At 36.1% G+C, this 22385-nt stretch overlaps 1 protein-coding gene across 1 annotated transcript in view; it reads left to right on the top strand.

Moving 5' to 3' along the window:
* Positions 1-20600, top strand: part of DCAF5 (DDB1 and CUL4 associated factor 5) — a 40249-nt gene extending 19649 nt beyond the window's left edge. The window contains exons 6-9 of the mRNA XM_014054413.2: positions 1338-1551; positions 8319-8385; positions 11666-11793; positions 17838-20600. Coding sequence (XP_013909888.2) covers positions 1338-1551; positions 8319-8385; positions 11666-11793; positions 17838-19619 — 2191 coding nt within the window. The 3' untranslated portion in view covers positions 19620-20600. The remainder of the gene's footprint in view (positions 1-1337; positions 1552-8318; positions 8386-11665; positions 11794-17837) is intronic.
* The last annotated feature ends 1785 nt before the right edge of the window (positions 20601-22385 follow it).

Raw genomic sequence — 22385 nt, 5'->3', positions numbered from 1 at the left:
TTGCCAAAAGAAGATAAATTTTTATCTTTTTTCTTGGAAATGAAACCATTGATTCTTAAACACAAGAGTTTTCATTTGTTCCCACAAGCTATTGTTGAAACCTATTTCGACATAACAAAGCTATTCTTGCATTTCAAATTATATTGTTTCACTTTTTTTTTACTTTACTGCCTGAATGCCCAATGACTTTTTAAGGCCTATTCTTTCTTCCCCAAAAGACTTTAAAGGACTTAAATTTAAATATCAATTAATCAGAATAAAGCTGGAAGGGACCTTGGAGGTCTTCTATGTAATAATGGCAACATAATTGTATCTTCCTCCAGTTTTTGTATAGCAATAGCCCAAGTGTATCTTTTTTATACCTGTGTAGCAGGTCACACTATAAATGTGTTTCCTGTTTCTACAAAGAAATTATTTCCTGCCCGGAGACAAGTCTTATACATGAAGCAGTTCAGTAGTGAAAACAACAATAACAATCAAGTAGTGTTCATTCATGTTTTTATTGAGAATAGTGCAAGGCTACTGGATTTGAGTTTTTTAAATTCTGCTCTGACCTTCAGCCACAGTGCATTTTAATATGAAGAACTTTATAACATAAACATCTTAAAAGTTTCCAGATACTGTATTCATGCAACCTTTGGTCCAAAACTAGGTTTTTCTTCCCCAATTACACTGAATGTGATAAATATGATAAACACCAAAACAAAAAGCGGTATATAAACTTAGCAAACTAATTATCTTATTCCTAAAAATTCACTTTTTCTGTCTAAAATCTTACATTTTAAGATTTTAAAGATTTTAAAATGTTTTTACATTTAAGGCAAAAATCTTAAATTTACTTCTTTGGGAGAGCAAGTCTTATTCAACAGTGATTATCTTTGAAGAAACATGCATGGAAATGATCTCTTATATCAAAACATTATTCATTTTTTACTAGAAGGAAACCCAGGTTAAATCAGTGCTTATTTTAAGCGGATTGTGCACTGCAGCTAGAATCCCCAACCCCAGCTTTGCAGTCAGTAGAATAAATTGGTTAAAATCACCTTCCTCCCCTTTATTTCATGGGGATTTCTATGCTGTTAGACTCACCTGAAATAAAATTGTAAAAATATAACCAGTTACTTGAAATTTGTTCCAAATGTTTTTGCTAAAGTAATCCTTACTCAAATATCTTATTGGACAGGAAATCTGGCTACAGTATCCAAATTATGTTGTTACAAAACAGCACATCAGACACTCTGCCGTCTTTGAACCCCAATGCTAATGATAGAGACCACCTTGGTGACAGCTGACTTGTCGCAGCTCATTTTAATTCATTTTTGTTTCCTGTTTCCTAGTTCCTTGCTCCGGTATGGCGGGAATCTGTCACTTCAGAGTGCCATGAGTGTGAGATTTAACAGCAATGGAACGCAGCTGCTTGCTCTCAGGCGTCGGTTGCCACCAGTCCTTTATGACATCCATTCCCGTCTGCCTGTCTTCCAGTTTGACAACCAGGGTTATTTTAACTCTTGTACCATGAAAAGCTGCTGTTTTGCTGGAGATCGTGATCAGGTAAGAGACATTAATTCCTAAAATCCAAGAGTTATACAGAGGCATTTTAAGATATTTTAAGACTGCTTGAGAATATAATGTAGAATACTGTAAGATTTCCTTGTGTGTAAAATAATAGATCTAGATCAATATAGATAATATTTAGTGACATAGTTCTCACAACATCCTAAATCATATTGTGGTTAGTCATCCACATAAGTTAACTCGTAGTTAATGATAAACATCTTACTATTTATAATGTCAGCTTTGGAAGCCATATTAACATATAACTGACTTGTTGAGGCTCTGCTTTAAAGTTGCTGCAGATGCAGTGTTTCTCCTATTTTTATCTCTTTTCCTTTCAGAACTGCTATAAAAAATATACACACATAGATAATATACCGTATTTTTCGGTCTACAAGATGCACTCCCCTCCCCGCAAAAAGTGTGTGGAAATGTCTGTCCATCTTATAGAGCGAATGTTGTCTAAGCCCCACTTACCCGCCAGCCCCCACCCTTTGGCCTCTTCCTCCCTCCCAGAAATTTGCCTCTTTGGAGCAGTCTGGTCAGCTTTAGCACAGCCTGATTTAGCACGAGCAGCTGATTGGCAGTTGGATCGGCCTCCCAGAATACTGCTGATCAGCTGTTACAAACTCTGGGGATTGCTGCTACCCATCACCGCCGCCACCAATCACCGTCCCTGGACATCCCATTTTTGGCTTCCGCACACACCATTTTTCGCCTCCGCGCATCCCGTTTTCGGCCTGTTCCAGGTGGCAGGGATAGGCGGCAAGGTTTTCTTGGCAAGGTTTTTCAGAAGTGTTTGCCAGTCACCTTCTTTCTCCTGAGAGAAGATGACTGACCCAAGGTCACCCACTGGTTTTTGGCTGTTTTCTTGCCATATGTAAATCAATTTAAACAATAAATTATTAAATACCAAGTATCATGGAATATTTCTTAGATGAAAGAGAACCATAGTGCCATTGTCTTATCATGTAATATGTGCATTCATAAAATTGTGAGAACAATTTTTGTATTTTTCAGAAGATAGTTGGTCACAAAATCCTAATATTAATATTTAATTAGTAATAGGGGGAATAGTACCTGGAAATTATATTGTGGAGAAAAAGGTTTTAAATGCATTATTCCTTATAAAATATAATAATAGGTATAGCTATAGCTATAGTGATAGCTAGATTAGATAGATAGATAGATAGATAGATAGATAGATAGATAGATAGATAGATGATAGATAGATAGATAGATAGATAGATAGATAGATAGATAGATAGATATAAAATATTTTTAAAGGATGATAAACTTGATACCTCTAAAAATATATAGCAAAAGATAGAAGAATAAAATTATAGACATTTGTAGAACGTAGAAACAAAACCTCACAGGATTGTTGTTGTGGGGAAATTAGGAGGAAGGTGTGTTGGATGTGTTCTATTACTTATTTCTAAAAATAATAAAGGTAAGAAATAAAAATAATAATATGGAAAGTAAATTTTGGTTCTACTTGCTGCAAAAAATAGTGACATTCAGGAATGCCACATATCTGTAAGTCCCCGATCACAAAATTCTCTGGTGGGTTACTTTTTCAAGCAAGGGTTAATATATGCTGTGTATGACTGGGTATTTTAATTTTGTTTTGCTTTGCTTTGCTTTATCCGACTTGGGGCATATCTCAGACATTACATCACCACCCAATCCCCTTTGTTGACTTTATTTTTGTACAGAACTTCAGGAATGCAGCAGTCATTGGGAGCATTCCCAGTAGAAATTCCTGAATTTCTGGTGTGTGCTACATCCTGAAAAGCCATTTAAAATGGATGCCTGTTCCTACATTCCTTTTCCACAGAGGCCCTAGAAATATTTGTGTCTAAAAAACATGTCTTATCATTTGGATACTTAAAAACAATCTATATTGTGCCTAATTAAGATTTAGTCAGCATATGTGTATATGTGGTTCCCCCCATTTCCTGCTATGTTAACATTTTCTTGAAAAATGCTGAAATTTCTCTGTGTTGACAGTGGAGGGCAGCAATGGACTATTAGTATACATTGGAAAGATTTACAATTAATATTTTATTTAATGGGAAAATGTGCCTATAATGAACAGTTATGTATAATAATATATGGATTTGTATGTGTTATTATTTCTAATATTGATGAACTTTATAAGGTTGAAATAGTTTCCTAGGGGTCCTAGGACTTATTACTTAATTTTTTATTTTATTTATTTAGAAATGGTTAAGTAGAAAAATTGTTAGCCCTGATTCTTTAGAGGGAAGAAAAATAATGAAAATACTATGTCTTATCATTTAGCTACATCTCTAAATTCATGAATTAAAACTGAGAAGCTGATTAAAGGAAAAACTGGATGTTGTAAGGTTATTGAAAGTCCATGAAAATGACCAAATTGAGGACACTTTGCTCATTATTGTGCTAGTTAAGTTAGAAATTGCAAATATTAAGAGTCCTTAATAATAGAAATGGCAGCCTGTACTTCAGTGGTTAAAAAACTACTAAAAAACTTCAGTGGTTATAAAATTATATATACTAGGAAGGAAATCTAATCAGAGGTCTGGACAGAATCGATAACTTGACTTAAGCCGCTATTTTACTTCGGTTTTAGCTTTCATTTAATTTAGCTGTCAATCTTGGATGCAGCTCTGATACCCACATTCTTCAAGCAGAGGTTCCATATTTTAAAGGTGCCATGTGTTCATTTGTTGCCTTGTTTAATTGCTGTCCAGCTGACAAAGTCACAGAATCTCTTTTCTTGTAAGCTGGCCGTCAGGAACTCTTAAATAGGAAGTGCTAAAATGGTTCCTGTTTTGGATGCAGATTTACCTAATTCCTGACTTCCTTATTTGCTTCTCTTATTTTCTGGCATAACTTCTGGATGCAGAGTCTAAATCTGTTAGTTACCTCATTCAGGCCAGCAAGTCTGCATAGTTGACCTTTTTAACATTTGTAATATCTGTTCTCCTCCCTGCCTATCAAAGCTCAGGAGAAGAAAAGGTTTCAGGTTGGAGCTCAAGGTTAATATACTGAAACATCCTTTGAATTTGGCACTGAAACGGTTTACTTATTATCTTTAATCTAGTGATATACAAATACCTTTTGTTCTAAGAAAATAGAGAAATTGATCACACATGAATGTATTGTTGAAGGTACATCCTTTGCCTCCCAATGTAGAAGGGCATATCTCTGAACAAATATCAAATATAGTTGAGACTTTGGTAAATCCTAAATTCTTGTAAGATACATGCCAGTGTGGTAGCATTCATCCCCATATTGTGAGCAGCTATATTGGACAGAAGTTAGAATTAGAATTGTTGTCCTTATTTTACTAGCCAGAATGGTATGATTGAGCTTGTTGCAACTCCTGGTTTGCCCATGGGAAACAAATACATTCCTGATGGGTTTTTTTGTGTCACAGCAAACTTTTGATTTTTAGTTTAGCTGCTAGGAAGAATGAAGATGGCTAAAAATACGCTAAATGCAAAAGCTCATAGCAAATTACAGATTGCTATAATTCTGGTTTAGCATGACATGTGCTCTGTGTGTGTGTGTGTGTGCTTGTGTGTTTGTGTGTGTTTCAGTTTTGGAGTCTCTCTGAATCTCTCTTCGTGTTAAGACCAGCAATACCCACAAACTTTATTTTAAATGTGATTGCGAAATGGTGGGATCTTTCATTAAGAAAAAGTCAACATAAATAGAAATTTGGTGGGGGGGCGGAGACTAAAAAAGGTAGTTGTCCATATAATTTTTAATTAACTTTTATAATTAAATATATTTCAACATTTTTACTTTTTGCCTTTCATCCAAAGAACTCTGTTAAGAATCTTAACTTTAGTATGGCAGTCTTTGATTACCTTGGAGTCTTACACAAAATCCTCCATTCTGGGCTTATTTTCAGAGAAAAATAAATCAGAAAAATCGTGGCCACAGAAAAATGGGGTTTTTTTTGTTTTTTGTTTTGCTTGTGGTGAGGAGCATGGTTATTATTCTGCATTCCACAAAAATGAAGGAAATAGAAAAAGGACAGGAAGCTGAATTTTTCCTCAAGAAAAATGTAGAAAGAAATGTTATAAGATCATATTACTTACGGTAGCTATTTCTCCCCATATTTTAGTTTGCATAAGATGCTAGTATAAAGTAACTTTGGAGACAGAAGTGGGAGGGAGCCACAAGGTATCCCATGCAATTGCAGTAGGATGGCTCATTCTAAACATTTGAGACATTGTTTATTGTTCTGGGATTGATGTTTCATGCCGCAGTTATTAACCACGCCTGGGAATTTCTTCCATGTAAGGCAAATTTCTGAATCAGCAGCTGGTTGTCTGGAAGCCAATTCTTCACTCCACCCCAGCCTTTTTTTTTAAACTAATCATTGATGAAGAATGATTGCTTACGAATTTTGCTCAGAAACAAGTTTGGGATATTTTTAATCAGCCCAATGCTTGAATTCACAATTTTACACATATGTTGAAAGTAGCAGAAAAGTGATTACTTATCTCACATTGCTAAAACAGGCATACTTTGGTTGTTCCAAAAAGGTACAACTGGAATAGTGGCTATTAATTGTAGTTAATGTGTGATCTATTTGTTTTATCAGCTTCTCTTGCACTCATTTTTCTTCAGGCACAATTCCAAATGCTATCTCTCCCTGGAGAATCTGCCTGGATTTGAATACCTTTGGGGGACATTAATTTCTGTTACACTACAATTAGTGGCATGTTTGTAAAACTTTGGGAAAGAGTCTTCGTGATAGGTGTCCTCAGTATACCTTATCAGTCTAAGTCAGTATTTCTCAACATTAGCAACTTACGGACATGTGGACTTCAACTCTCAAAATTCCTTAGTTAGCAGGGGTGTCAAACCTGTGTTGTCACATTTCATCACATGATGTATTGCAACTTTCCCCCCTTCACTAAACCAGGAGTAGGCATAGCCAGCGGGTAACCATCCAGCCTATGGGCTTGCTGCGACACCCCTGCTACCTAGCATGCTGGTTGGGGAATTCTGAGAACTGAAATCCACATGTGTTAAATTACTGAGAAACCCTGGTCTAGCTATATTCACTCTCTACTACCAGATTCTGTGCATTATTGCAAAAAGATATCATCAGGGTGGCATTTGTCCAAAGTTACTGGTACTTTAGTGCTATTTATCCAATATACCCTTTACATAGTTTTTCTAATACTTCTAAAAAATTTCTTCTTACAAGAGAAATCCAAAGTCCTACTTGAAAGAAAATAATAAGTTTAATAATAGTCTAATAAAAGTGGGGATGCCTTGGGTTTAAATCTTGACAAGGTCTGGGGTAGAAACCATTTTTTCCAGAGAGTAATAGCATATGGAATAAAGTAACTCTATGTTAAACTACTGTTTAATACTGTTTAATCTTCAGTTGAAGCGGTAAATATCTAGTACATTAACAGCTTCACAGTTCTGCAATGTTTGCAAATTCTTCGTCTCTAAGTGCAATTGTGCATTTCTTTCCTTTTTTTTCCTGTTAAGTAGATCAGTAGTTTAGTTTAAAGAAATTATCATTATCAGGGACCTGATAACTTTTTATTCAGAGAATGTACTGAAAGAGATAATTTAGGGTAAAGCTCCGCATAAAATTTAAAGGCACCCTAATTTTTTTAAACAACAGATTGCATTTGTTTTACAACACAAGTGCTATTTTTATGTTTTGTAAGATTTATAAGTTATTCAAAAATATGTAAAAATTTGTTTGCACCAATTATAGGTTGCAAACACTAGATATTTCAAAATGTTGCAAACAGAAGAAATCAGTCTCCAATGTTGCTGAGCAGACATGCCATCAAACAATTGCTTGCTTAGAATTGCTTACATTTTAAGTAAGATTTCACCATTGCTGAGACAATCATTGCTTTTGTTTTGTTTTGTTTTATTGACTTGAGCCAGTAATAATTTTACCAATATGGATGAAAACATGAAGGATATGTTAAGTCCACCACTAAGCATCATACAGCATTATTGACTCTAATATTAATATCCCATGAGAAATGTCCTCAGTCTGTTAGCAACACAGCATGAAATTCTGAAATATATCTCTTAACATTTTATAATATAGTCATGATGGGTTATAAAATACATTGTGATAACCCTCTTTTGGTGTGTGTGTGTGTGTGTGTGTGTGTGTGTGTGTATAATGATTGCAGCATTTGGGAAATTATATATATCATTATGTAATTTGGATGTGATACAAGAAACAATAGGAAGTTGTTTTTCAAACACTTCATACCCTGTCAGATCATTAAACCATATAATGCAGTAATCAGTCTAACTGTAGTTGAAAATAATAGGCACTGTTCTTAACCTTGCCCTCAAAGATGGGATCTTCTTAAGACAAAATATTTACTCTGTCACTGAGCTAGAGATCTTCCTGGGAATTCCTTTATAAATGGGTAATAGAATTTTATAAATGTAAGCTTGTAGCATATGAAAAGTTATTGTACAAGTAAAGTATGGTAAAGAGTATCCAAAATAGAATCAATACATTTAGGGAGACATTCTCATAATTTCAATGGCACTTCTAAATCATTGTGTATATGTAGAATTGCAATCTTTTTTTAGGTAACCTTTATATTTTCAGCATTTAATCTGTCATAATCCCAATAATATTAAATTGAACAAAGCACAGAACGTGCATTAGCTGTAGTATGTAATTAAATTATATTATTCATGTGCATGTATTTTAATAATCTTTTTCTTGTAACTTCTAATATTTTGATTTCTAATAGTACATTCTCTCGGGGTCTGATGACTTCAATTTATACATGTGGAGAATTCCTCCAGATCCTGAAGCTGGTGAGTGTATGGAATCTACTGAACTTGTTCCCAATAAAAATGTAAGGAATGTTGTAATTTGGAATTAATGGAAGATTGATAAGAAAATTATCCATTGAGGTGGTCATGGGAATAATTTCTTATTCTAAAATGCAATAACTTGGGAAGGAGTTCCTTTAAAATGAAGCATTTTACTTTCCTTTGTAAACCTTAATAAATACCGTACCTTTTCACTTCCGCAGTCAAAATAGCATATCTGTAATCTGTAGTTTGTTTGGACTTGTTTTCATTCTAACAAATTCTTAATCTACAATTAAACATCAGTTAAGCCAAATGGGTTGTACCATTTGATATTCTTTTTGTACTCTGAGGAAGCAACATGACTAATAATATCCAGGATAGTTTTGAGATAAAAATCCAGCACTCCCCGGGGCATTGAAGCTTTATGTTTTCTTTTGATCAGACTGATCAAATAATATTATGTCATACTTAACCACAAATGATCTGGATTTGTGGTAGCAACATTTTAAAAAAAAATATATCTTGAAATTATTAATTGTTTTATGGTCAAGAACTTCTACTGACGTTTTCTTTTGCTAACTATTTGCATAAATACAAATTTAGAAGGATATATGGCATATTATCTCTCATACTACTGAAGATTTTAATCAGGTGATCCATATTTTCTGATACAGACCATTGCTGGAATCCTTCATGACCTTCCCCCCCCCCTTCTTGTAGTTCTTTTATTTAAAGAAGATTAATATGATTCTTCAGAACCGCAGAAGATGTTTCCATATAGAGTATTGTTCTGTGCAATACAGGATGCATTGCTATCTTAATACCTACTTGCTGCATTTGTATCTCTCTGCATTTTCTTTTGTGCCTCTGTTTCCATACCTTTTGCTTGCTGATGTTCCATACTTATAAATAATCCCAGACATTTTGAAGTCTGCCTTGTACATTTAAGTTTCAAACTGTTCAAACTGTCTTCTCAGTTTCAACTCCTTAATTTCAACTACTAGCAGAAATATGCTATGCCCTATTGGGGCCTCATTATTAAACTAACCAACATTCTGGAACTTGTTTTAATTTCTTTCTGCAGTATTTTTCTTCTCTTCCCTTAGCCCCATTCATTTTTGGCAGGAAAAGCAAAGTTTCTGGGTTTTCACATGATTCCAAAGTGACTGTTGTGTACTTCAAACAATTTATTATGATGACTCTCAGGGTCCTAAATTGTTAGACTGTTGTTTGCTTTCAATACATAGTATTAAAATGAAGCATTTTGGTGTTTGGAACTTTTCTTATTGCTTATCTTGTTCCTGTTAAAACCATGCTGTAAACTAGGAAGACATTCCTCCTTTCTATATAACGGTAGTCCTTGACTTACAACAGTTCATTTAGTGACTGTTCAAAGTTACAACAGCATTGAAAAAGTGACTTATGACTGTTTTTCACAATCTTTGCAGCATCCGCAGCATCATGTGATCAAAATTCAGATGCTTGAAAACTAGTTCACATTTATGACCATTGCTGTGTCCTAAGGTCATGCAATCACCTTTTGTGATCTTCCAACAAGCAAAGTCAATGGGGAAGGCAGTTTCTTTAGACTAAAAATGACATATACATGGAGGCTGAGTTTCCCTAATGGAAAATGTATCCGTAACGATTCCCCACTTACATATTATTCCTTAATAGAGGCTCCCCCACTGTTGATACTCACCTGTTCTACATGGAAGACAAAAAACAATGATAGGATTTGCATAATTGCTATCAATAATAATAACAATAATAAAGGAATGACAGTTGAATAGTAGGAGGGAATATTATGTTTCCCACTTGAAAATAATAAAGGCAGAATAAATAAATATTTTAAATTTTAGACTATACAGAAGTACAAAGTAGTCTCATTAAAATCTGGGGAGCACTAACTTTTAAGGGACTAATGGAATACCAGAGAAGTAACTACTTCACAATAAAAAGAATAGATATATTAGATCATATAAAATCCACTAATTAATTAAATCATTTAAGATTAAGTAATATAAAAACCAGGGAGTGTCAAGAGCCAGGGAAGTCAGGATATTCAGGCAGTTCAAATGAGAGTAAAGATTTATTGCAAGTTTAAGCTCTCTATAAGAATCTGACTACTACCGTAACAGTCAAAGGAGAGAGAGTTAAGAAAGAAGAGGGAGTTAAGAAAAGAAAGGAATTGAAGGTGGGCTGGATTTAGATCTCTTGTGAGTAAGCAGGGACTCATGACTGATGACACATTTGACCCCTCCCCTCAGGCTCAGTCTAGTCATCTCGTACAGAGGTCTATTAGTTGGGAAGCAACAAGTTGCCAGTCAAGGAGTAGTACTATTCCTTATTATCAAATTATCATTCGCTCATTATCTGCACCTCCTGCTTTCAACAGTATCTTTTTGTAGAACCATGTTCTCAACAACAAGAGGTGAATGCTAACATGCTTAACTTACCCCCCACTCCCCTTCCTATGACAACAGCATGTACTTCTAGTACTCTGTTCTCAGCATCAAAAGCAGGTCTCTCTCTCTCTCTCTCTCTTGATACCAAATCCAAAGCAATGTTTGCATGTTACGCAATGTTAGCTTAGATTATAACAGGTTTTATTTTACATATAGAATAAAACGATCTGTTCAAGTAGCAAATGTGGCCCTTGTCAAAGGTTGTTGTATGTTGTCATTATGCATTTATGCATTTTAACAAATTACACATATCTACTGCAGGGGGGGGTTCTGGCTGGCTTTACTGCTAGTTTGCTCGTGCATGCGCTTCGTTGCATGTGCGTATGCACAGTTCAATTAAAATTATTCTGCACATGTACAAAACTCAAAAACAAGATGGCGGCGGCAATGGCGGTGACCGGAGAAGTGGTTTGGGGACATGGCAGACCTGGGTCGCTGCCGATTCCAGTGACCCAGGCCGCCATACCACTACCGGTTCGGATGAACCTGTAAGAACACACCTCTGAGCTACTGTCTTATTTCTCTTGACTAAACTGCTGAAACCAATGTGGTGTTGATTCGGAATATTTCCAAAGGATAATATGGGGGAACTGATGCAGAATGTGGCTTGAAAAAATGTAAATCTTGTAATTTGCTATGACATACCATTGGGAGAGGAATTAAACCCAGGATGGAGTTATGGTACCAGTCACTTTCAAGGTTGTAACACATTGTAGTGCTTGTTTATATTAAGAAGGCATATTCCAGTGGCAATACAATCAAGCCTGTTTATAAAAAGTCACACAGTTCTGCCTTTTTTTCTCTCTTTCCAGGTGGAATTGGCAGAGTGGTTAATGGAGCCTTCATGGTGCTGAAAGGTCACCGTTCAATTGTGAACCAAGTCCGATTTAATCCTCACACGTATATGATCTGCTCTTCTGGTGTGGAAAAAATTATAAAGGTGAGTTTGTGGTGGTTTGCTTTTTCTCCATAGTCATGATTTTTAGTTTGTTTTTCATTGGTTAAAAATAACATGTCTCTCCTGCTTTAAGTAGCAGGAGTGACATGTTATGGGACCTGTCTACAAAAGAGGATTATCTGGTAGATCCCAGAAAAAGAGATTTCTTCTGTGGCATCCATCTTATTGAATATCATCCCCCTGGACCTTACATTGAGCCTGACCCTCCCAGCCTTTAGAAAGGCCCTGAAGACAGAGCTCTGCTGCCATGCCTGGGGATTCAGCAATGGTGTGTTGAGATGATGTAAGGTGAATTCTTCCACAGATTCTAATTTTCTGTTGTTTTTTAAATTGATTGTCGGTATTTTTTATATGTTCCAATATTGGTTTTTCATTTGCTTTTATCTGATAGTTTTAGATGTAAGCAGTTCAAAGTTGCATAGATAAGATAGAGGCCGTACAAATCAAATTAATAGTAATAAAAATGATGGTAATTATTTTGTTTTTATAATTGGTGGGTTTTTAGTATTTCTATACATTGTTTTTAGCTGTTAAAATGAGGGCATAAAATATTCTAAACAAATAAACACATTTTGATCTTTTCAAATATAAGCAATCCATAATGGGTGAAACTGCTTATGATGTCTCTAAGTGTTTATTGCTCAACAGTAAGTTATCATTTCTCCCTATATATTTAGTAAAAAGCTATTAAAAAGTTGATATATGAAATGTTAGTAATTCAGAAGAGTTTGAGAGATTGCATATGCAAAAAGGTGATTTTATCTCTAGCCATAAGGAGCATTTAATGCTGGCTAAATAAGAGTGAATAAGCTATAAATAAATCTAGAAAAGATGCAGGTGGTATTGGTAAGGAAAAGAAAATGGATTGGTGACTTGTGGTTTGGATAGGTTCGCATTTCCCCTGAAAGAGCAGATCCTCCTGGATCCTTAATGGTCACTAGATACACAACTAGGAGCTGTGATAATAAGCTTTGCACAATGACGTAACTACAGTATATCAATGTCTATAGAGATTCTCAGTCATCCAGGTCATGGTTGTCCCAAAGGTGCTTTTTGAAGAGGCAACTGAAAGGAAAACCAGAAAGTCCAGTTGCCTCTTGAAAAATCACCTTGGAACAGTATATCAACATTAATCTAATGTTATCATCCAAGTGTTAGACATCCTATCCTATCTTGACTGCTGTAACATCTTTTTCATCCTTGAAAACTATCAAGAATGTGCAATTATTGAAAAATGTGCAATCATCACAAATGCTAGTGCTATACTGGTATGAAATGCAAGGATCAAATAAGGCCTGCACCCAAAGATCTCGGCTGTTGGCAGATTTCTGCTCATCTTTTAAATAGCTTAGGACAGTGATGGCAAACCTTTTTTGGCTACCATGCCAAAAGCGGAGGGAGCACTGGGGGGTCATGAGTTGTGAGCCACACCCATAATGCTATGTGCGTGACCATCCCAGTGCATGCACATGCGCGCGACAGTCACCATCACCACCCGCTTTTGCCATGCATTTTTTGCCTTCCCAGGCTCCAGAGGCTTTCTAGGAGCCTGGGGAAGGCGAAAACAGCCTCCCCTGCCTCCACAGATGCCCTCTGGGGGCCTCAGGAGCTTCCCTGAAGCCATTTCTGAATTTCTGGTTTGCCCATAGGGCTGGTTTTTCACTCTTTGGAGGCTTCCCTGAAGCTGACAGGGCAATGCCTCGTGTGCCCTGATAAATGGCGCCGCGTGCCATCTGTGGCACGTGCGGCATAGGTTCGCCATCACGGGCTTAGAAGTTGACTTTCGAAGGACTATCTCACTCTCCTTTTATGAACCAACCCCCGTTATTTAGTTCAGCAGGAGACTCCCTTTTGAAGATAAAGCCATTGCCAGAGGCTCATCTACCAGGTACAGAGAAGAACAGCTTCTCCTAATGTGCCTCTCAGGCTATGGAATGTGCTCCTCAGAGAGGTATAGTTGGGTGCCATTCTCCAAGTATTTAAAAAAAATGGAAAGTGCATTTCTTTCACTAAGATTGTAATCACTAATTTACTTTTAATTTTACTGGTTTTATCATAACCATTCTAGATGTATTCTAACTGTAAACTGCCTTGCATGTTTAAATAGTAAAACATGAGTTATAAAACAAATACTGCAAACTATCTGAACTAATAGACTAGAATAGAATAACTTTATTGTCACTTTGAATGTACATTAATCCGCATCCATTAAAATGACATTTTGTTGCAGAAAGCTCTCAAAAGGTCACTAAACTAAATTCACTCTCGTATTTTCTGCGTTTGGAGCAAGTTGGTACTGTAGAGCCTTGGTCCTACAGTCTTATCTTTAGCTTCCTCCAAGGTGTTTAGAATCAGTCTCATTTTGACAAATCTGAGTCATATGTCACAGGCATTTTGAGAATGAGTCATCCAGTGAGCTTCAGGGTAGGTAGGACTTCATTCTTACTCTTACCTATCTACGTCCAGCACTCAAACTGTCATGATTTATGCTAAGTTGAGGAAAGACAGCCTTGTATTCCTGTCTGAATTCTGCCAAGCAAGTTTTCTGACTAAGATCCACATGAATTAATTTCAATTAATCTCTGTTTCCTAATTTCCAGACAAGTTTCAAAACTCTATTTAGAGCCCATTTTACTGAGGTCATTTTGGCTTAAACTGTAGTCAATTACAAACTCTAATTTGTCTGATTGGTTTCTTCTAGTTTATTACTCATACTTGCATATTTTATAATAAAAATGTTTTGGCCGAGTATGGATTCTTGAAGAAAGTATATTGTATAGCATTTTATTTTCCAGAATAAATATGTTTCCATCAATTTTTATCTAAGGAAAAATGTGACCTTAAAGCCTATTGAATACTGGATACTGTCCATTGGGATGATTCATCTCGGAATCTTTTGTGCATGAATGTACTTGGTGTAATACAGGAGTTCTAACGTGAGGGCCACAGATAGGATTTCTGGGGATCCATGATCTTAGATGGAAAAAAGATTGCAACTTTGTTTTCACGAACCTCTGAGTAAAATGTAGCTTTTCATTCAATAATACACACTAGCAAGAAAGTAATTTATGGATTCTAGACTCCAAAAATGTTTGTGGATTTCGACTAATCACACTGCTTAAATTATTATACCTTGAAAAGTTTATGGTCTTGTTATTGATTTAACTGACTAATAAAAAAGTCAGTTAAATCTAAAAAAACTAATAAAAAATTACTAGGATAGGGGATAGAACAGAATAGAAAACATTATTTTGCCAAGTGTGATTAGACACAGAAGAAATTTGTCTCTGGTGCAGAAGTTTTCAGTGCACATGCAGGGTAACAGAATCATCATCATCATCATCATCATCATCATCATCATCATCATCATCATCATCATCATGCCAGTAGGGGGGGGGGGATTAAAGAAGATAATACTATAGCCATACTACATGGGTAAATAGACATGCACATTAGACAGTACTGTGAGAATTAAGTGTTAAGCAGATTGATGGTGCGAGGGGAAAAAACTGCCCCTGTGTCTATTTAGTTTGGCATGTAGTCCCCTGTAACGTCATTCCAAGAGGAGGATTTGAAACAGTTTATGTCCATGATGTGAGGGGTCTGTAACTACCTTCTCAGCCCTCCTTCCGACCCACTTAATATATAGTTCTTCTATGGAAGGCAGGCTGGTTGCAACTGTTCTTTCTGCAGTCTTAGCTATCTGTTGGAGTCTGTACATGCCCTGTTTGGTTGCTGTTCCAAACCAGGCAGTTATAGAAGTGCAAGTGACAGACGCAATAATTCCTCTGTATAACGGTCAACAGCTCATGGAGCGGTATGAACTTCCTGAGTTGATGCAGGAAGAACATTCTTTGTTTTGCCTTTTTAATGATGGTTTTAATATTAAGTGTTCATTGCAAGTCCTGGGAATTATAGAACCTGAAAACCTGAAGGACTCTACTGCTATTTTGTATCTGATAATTGGTTTCTGGGTAAAACTATATATAATTTATTTTATGTGTTTAAATCCATTTTTTTCAGAAGGAGCCAATAGGTCTCACCAGACACTTACCCTTTTGTCCATGTTACAAAAAGATTAAAAAATAATGCACAAAAAACATCTTCTACTGCTTTTGTTGCAGCCTATCACTGTTTGTGAGCTGTTCTCAATCTGCTAGATAATTCCTTTGAAAAGGGAATTTCTTTAGGTTCCCAGCATGTGCCTGATCAAACATAACTATTTTTCTGATTTATAAACCAATTAACCATGTGAAAGAAACACTATAATAATAGAAACTTTATTATTATCATCACTTTTCAGACAAAATAGCTCAACTATTGGCGCCTCTCAAATTTCTGTACCAATCTAGTCTAACAGAGGAAAGTGTGGCCTATTCTTTTATAACTTCTTCATCACCTGAGCTCCAAAGATGAGGCCTTTCTACCACCTTTTGATTTTTTTTAATGTTACATATTTATCCCACTCCATATCTTTTACTATTCTAGTAAGCATTATAATAATATGCAGATCACAGAAAAAGATATTAAAGCAAATAAATTAAAGACCTGGGATAAGGGGAGAAAAGATATATAGTTAAATCTAATTTACATCAGGACTTTTCACAATTGTAATAATTTCTCCCTAAGCAAATCTATCTAGAGCTTATGTTTAATTTTAGACAGCATATTAAGGTAGTTTTGTTTTAATCTAATGTAAAAGAAAACAAAATTAAGTTCTTGCCCTATTTGACTTTGAATAATAAATTTGGTTTGGCTTGATGGAAGGGTTTTCTAAAACAAAAGTTGTCAGTGAAAGGCAATATTTTCAGAAGAGCTTTGAAACAAATGGAGTACGCAGCAAACAGCAAAGAAGACGATAGAGAACTTTTCTTGCAGAGCAATATTGCTAAGGAATTTAATCTATTAAGAAAAACTGTTTTAAGTTGGAAAAGGTTGACAGCAGGAGGGCAGTGTTGAATTGAATATTGATGCCAATGGTAACTTGTCAATTGCATAGAAGGAAAAAGACTGAAGTATTGCTAATGTATATTTTAATGAGAATCAAAATATTCATAGACCTTTGTTTCTATGGAGATAACTATAGAGATAGACTATATCTCTGCTTTAGAGTAGGGGATTATCTAATGTGTACCACATTGGTTCTAACTATAAATACTTGCAGCAATTTTACTGCTTCTAGCATGTACAAGTAATTTGAGGATTTCATTCATTATTGAGATGCTATGTTAGACTTTATTTCTGACTAACAATCTCAAAATCTGAGTTCTACACCAAATGTAATTTAGTAATTCTAAGTAATAAATTTATTGTACAAAATTCTAGTTCCTGAGTTAAGATTTTAAAAGAGAGTTTTGTGAGTTAGGATTAGATTACTGTGACAAAATAAAATGAAAGAGAGAAAGGATATAAAGTTATACAAAAAAGGTTTTATTTTATAATAGCCATAAAAGTAATAGTTGCACAGTTACAATAGTAAATTTTGTCCTCCTTGAAGCTGAAGAAGTGCCCAATACATTTCTCAACTAATAATATTTTTTCATTTTTCATCTTGTAGTATAGGAATGTCTACAATTGCTAAATGAAGTATTATATGTAATCTCATGAAGCATAGTGGCATATTTCTTCATCCAAGTAATGCTAGTTTCCTGGGAAACCAGTATCTTGGTTTGTGCCTAAATTTTTACACAGAACACAGCTAGGCATTTTTAGCCATCCCTTCTGCACTCTTCCTTCCCCCACCCCATCCCACCAGTAGACACTTATTGCATAAAAATAGAGCACTGCAGTCTGGTGTTCCTTTTCTAGTGTAGGGCACGTTTATGAGTTGTGAATCCTCCAGTTCAGGTGGGGGGAAATCTTTTATCTGAATGCCCTTATAGAATGGAATTAATGCATTCTTCTAAGGCTCACATCAATACCATTTCTCTAAAATCATTATAATATAAATATAAAAGTTGCTTTTTTTAATGTCTTGACATTATGTGTGGTAAGGGTATAAAGTGACGTTTTCTATTTGTTTATAGATTTGGAGCCCTTATCGACAACCTGGTGGTACGGGAGATCTTGATGGTAAAATTGAAGATGATTCACGTTGTCTCTATACACATGAGGAGTACATTAATCTTGTATTGAACAGTGGCAGCGGACTGTCTCATGATTATGCCAATCAGTCAGTCCAAGAGGACCCACGAATGATGGCCTTCTTTGACTCCTTGGTCCGCCGAGAAATTGAGGGGTGGAGTTCTGACTCTGACAGTGATCTCAGTGAAAGTACTATCCTGCAGCTTCATGCTGGAGTAAGTGAACGCTCTGGCTATAGTGAATCTGAGTCCTCTACTTCTCTGCGTCACTCCCCACCTCATATGATAGAAGAATCTGATGAACCTGCCTATAACTTGGGAACTTTGAGATCCACTGAATCTCCATCTCCTAGAGAAGCTGCAGCTTCTCGTCAGCAACGGTTATCTGCACTTAGGAGATATCAAGACAAACGTCTCCTAGCCCTTTCCAATGAATCTGATTCTGATGAAAACACCTGTGAGACTGAGCTGGATGCTGATCTTTTCCCAAGACCAAGGTCACCTAGTCCTGAAGAGAATGATTCAAGCAGCTCCAGTAGTAGCAGCAGCACAGAAGATGATGACGAATTGAATGAGAGACGTGCCTTAACCAGGCAGCGCAATGCTCAGAGACGTAGACAAAGACAAAAGCCACAGAAGGAAGAAAGGACTAATGCAAATGCAGGAAACACAAGTACCTACGTAGGTGAAGACCTTTACGATTATCCCCAAATCAAAGTGGATGATCTCTCTGCTTCTCCAGCTTCATCGCCTGAAAGAAATGCTGGAAACACAGAGGTCCGTAAAGAGAAGATTTTTCCTTGCTCTGAGAGTGAATCGGTTGATAGAAAGCTCTATAAAGCTTTTCGTTGGCTTCACTACATGTCTTATGCGGCTAATAAAGATGGTGAATCTTCATGTGGAGGTGGAGATAGTGAAGGAAGACCAGGAACTAGTAGAAAAGCTCTTAGCAGTCAAGATTCTTCTGCTGCTGAAAGCTATAACAAAGACGTTTTCAAGGATTGTAACCCAGCAGAAACTTCTAGAAATGGTCAAGAACATGAATGTGATAATCAACGACAGGTGGAAAGCCAGGAAACCCTAGCCCAGGATACTGGGAGTAGTGGCTCTATAGAGCATTCTTTTGAAGCTAAAAAGCTCAATGGAAAAGCCATTTGCAAAGAAAGAGTGAGTTGCACTGAGGAGTCATGCAATCAACCTTCAGGATTTGTGGAACAGAAAAATAGCCAGAATTGTCAAACAACATCCAGCCACAACTCACTGGCTGTTTCTAAGGATTCATTTTCTACTCCTGCCAATGGTAACACCTCTGGAAATTTATCTAGAAACCAAACAGATGACAATGAGGATAGGAACACTGACAATTCCTGTACAAACTACAGTAATGGCCATATACACTCTCGTTCTCCTTACCTTAATAATGGACAGAATTTTGGAGAGCAGGAGGTTCTGGGTCAAGGAAGACAATTACACTTAAATGTTGATAAAGGCAGCAGCTTTGTGCAGACGTGCACATCATTGCACAAGGAATGCTGCCTGTCCGCAACAGACTCTTCCAGTCACAGCACGAGCATGAAAGAGGAGGTTGCTGAATTGCAGCCCGCAGACAGTGATGGCTCACAAAACCATGGACGACAGAAAAGGCACAGAGCAGAGTTTGAAGACACAGATTCTGAGAGGTCTTCCTCAGAAAAGAAGTTGAAAACACACACAGTCTGGTTCTGAAATGTTGCATTTCCAACTCTTCATTCCATTCTTCAGTCGGTCTGTTTTAAATTGACAGGGGCTATGTTGTATAAAAATCTAATCAACTTCTTTAAAATAAGACTGAGTATAGTGTACCCTTACAAGGTTTGGCTCAAGTAAACACTGATTCAGACAGTTGACTTTTTCTTGTGTGATGTGTGGTGTTTGTTCAGCCAGCTACTTAAAGTAGCTATTGTACATTTTATTCTAAAAAATATAATTCTTAGATTGTTAATACTGGGGAGGGGGGTGTTCAGTCTGAGTTGAATGATAGGCAAATGACATCCTACAAATGATGCTTTTTGGAGCACGGTTTCTGTTTAAGAAAACAGACAAAATTGGATGCAGTCTTTAAAACCTCTCATGCTTCTGAAATCTTAAAAAAGTTTAGTTTGGAAGCAGCCTCATGGTTTATGTATGTGAAGTAACATCAACAGCTGTTATGAACTTGTAATCCATTACTCATATATGAGGGTAATTTTTTTTTTGAACTAGAGACTGTTAAGGTAGCATCCATAATTATCTTTCTTTTTTCTCTCTCTCAAACTAACTTTCTCCCATTATATAATAACAACAATAACCATGTTGAATGGTTTGGGAAGTAGATTCACTTCCAGTCGAAATTTGTTGTGCTATGATTCAGAAGGAGCCATTGCAATTTTTGACTTCCCCAGACTATGATCTAATTACAAAATAGTTTCTATTTCTGTGACATTAACAGCCGAGCCTAGAGAAGATGGCTAGTCATTTCAGAGGAGGAGAAAGATGCATAATGGTGTACCTAACAGAGTTTGAACTGATTCTTGAGATTTGATTTTTTTTTTCCTTCATTTTTTAAAAAGACGAACTGGTCAGAACAGTTGCCTGACTTGAGGCACCCTTGTTTTACAGTCTTGCACTATATTACACACAGTGCAGATTGATGTATGGTTTCAAATTAAACAAATATTTTTGTCTGTATGGGCTATCTTTGTGTTTTATAGTAAACTTAGAGTGGATATATTTTTTATAATAGTTGTATATTGAAGGGAAGAGGTCTAGTAAATTCTTCTGGGACACCAATTAAATCATTTTCTTTGTCAACCGGCTTTTACATATTACTTGCCTGCTTAATTATGCCGGCTAATACAATCATAATCAGATGAGTGGAAGGCATGTGTGTATTTCCCAAGTTACTGTTGGGATGTGCAGTTCACTTATCGAAGGGTACCAGCCTCTTCAGTCTGAAATTTGCTCCTTCCAAAATAGGTATTCACCATGTTACACACCACTGTTTGCAAAAGATAGAAAGGTGGGAATAATTTCAGTATGAATCCTATTTCCACATGCCCTATATTTATACGTCTTATCACATTTATCTTTTGTTCATATCTTTGAACATTTTGGAAAAGATACCTGTGTCATTTTTTAAGGCACCCATGAGCCCATCAACTGATTCAGAGCTATTAGTCATGTCTTTATTCCCCACCCCCCCCAAAAAAGCAAAACCATCACCCACTCTTACTCATCTTTATTTCTTGCAAGTCCCCACCGAGTTCACCTCAATTTACTTGCATGGAAGCTGTGTACAATTGTCAGGCCCTGTATGATATACAGGGAATATCGTGTTCTGTAAGATTATGCTAGACTAAGACAACCACTGAAGTGAAAATAACAACTAACTGATGTTCTTATTTACAAAGATCAGAGGTAGCCAAATTTTGGGAACACAAAAGCATATGTTGAATTTGGAAAGCATTTTGTTAAGGCTCTCCCCAAATGACTAGCATGACAGAACTATACCTGTACTAAAAAAAGACCCCCACAGCTCTTCCCTGTCATGAACAGCCATAATACATACATTTAATAAATATAAATTTAATAACTTTATTTGCTTACGAGAAAACAACAGATTAGACTGATCCCAGCCACCCTATCTAAAAGGCTCTCTACTAATTCAGCTTGCGTTTTTTTTCTTTTGGTACACAGTCATATTTTACAAATGAAATATGGCATCCAGGCATTCATCATTTTCACCTTTTCAAAGCCTGCCTATATGCCCTATGGAGTAGTGGTAGCGAGGAGGAAGATAAGCATTCTTGGAAATAAAGCTGATATTCTCTGGCTGACACTTTGAATTACAACATGCTCTTTTCAATTTATTTTGTAATAAAATGCTTTTAAAATTAGGAGAAATGGGGAGCTTAGTGACCAGAAGGAAGATTTCCATGAGTAGATTGGTGCTATAAGCTTTATTCTACTTACTCACCTACCTCTGGAAACTTTCTAAATTGCTGGATCATTGCTATGGATGTAAAACAAGGGATGTTACCAGAATAAAATGAGATGCCAAATTTTCCATGTATGTATTGAAGTTACTATGCTAAGAATGAGAATAAAAATGCTAAATTGTTGGACCTTTGGGGAAAAAAATCAATTAAAAATGAAATGCTTCTGCAAACCTATGAACTGATGTTTAACGTTTCCTGCAATGTACCTCTTGCCAAGGGCAATGAGAACTTGGTCTGCTTAGGTACTCCTGCAATAGACAGGTGTGTTCAGCCAAAACCCCTGAAGTACAAAAGGTATCAAGAATATACCTTAGTTCAAGTATCTATATTCATTAGTAAGACAAATAATGTTGTATTTAAGGATATATGAATAGGGAAATCCTCCTCCATTTAGAAACACTACAACAATGAAATTTGATATTTCATTTGAAAAAGCAACTGTTCACCCTGTTAGTTGATAGCATTAGTAAATAGT

This window comes from Thamnophis sirtalis, unplaced genomic scaffold (genome assembly GCF_051295495.1).
Source record: "Thamnophis sirtalis isolate CommonGarterSnake01/CBP01778 unplaced genomic scaffold, rThaSir2_p1.2 scaffold_1, whole genome shotgun sequence".
NCBI lineage: Eukaryota > Metazoa > Chordata > Lepidosauria > Squamata > Natricidae > Thamnophis > Thamnophis sirtalis.
The sequence above is the reverse complement of the archived record's forward strand: the minus strand, read 5'-3'. Positions and strand labels throughout refer to the sequence as shown.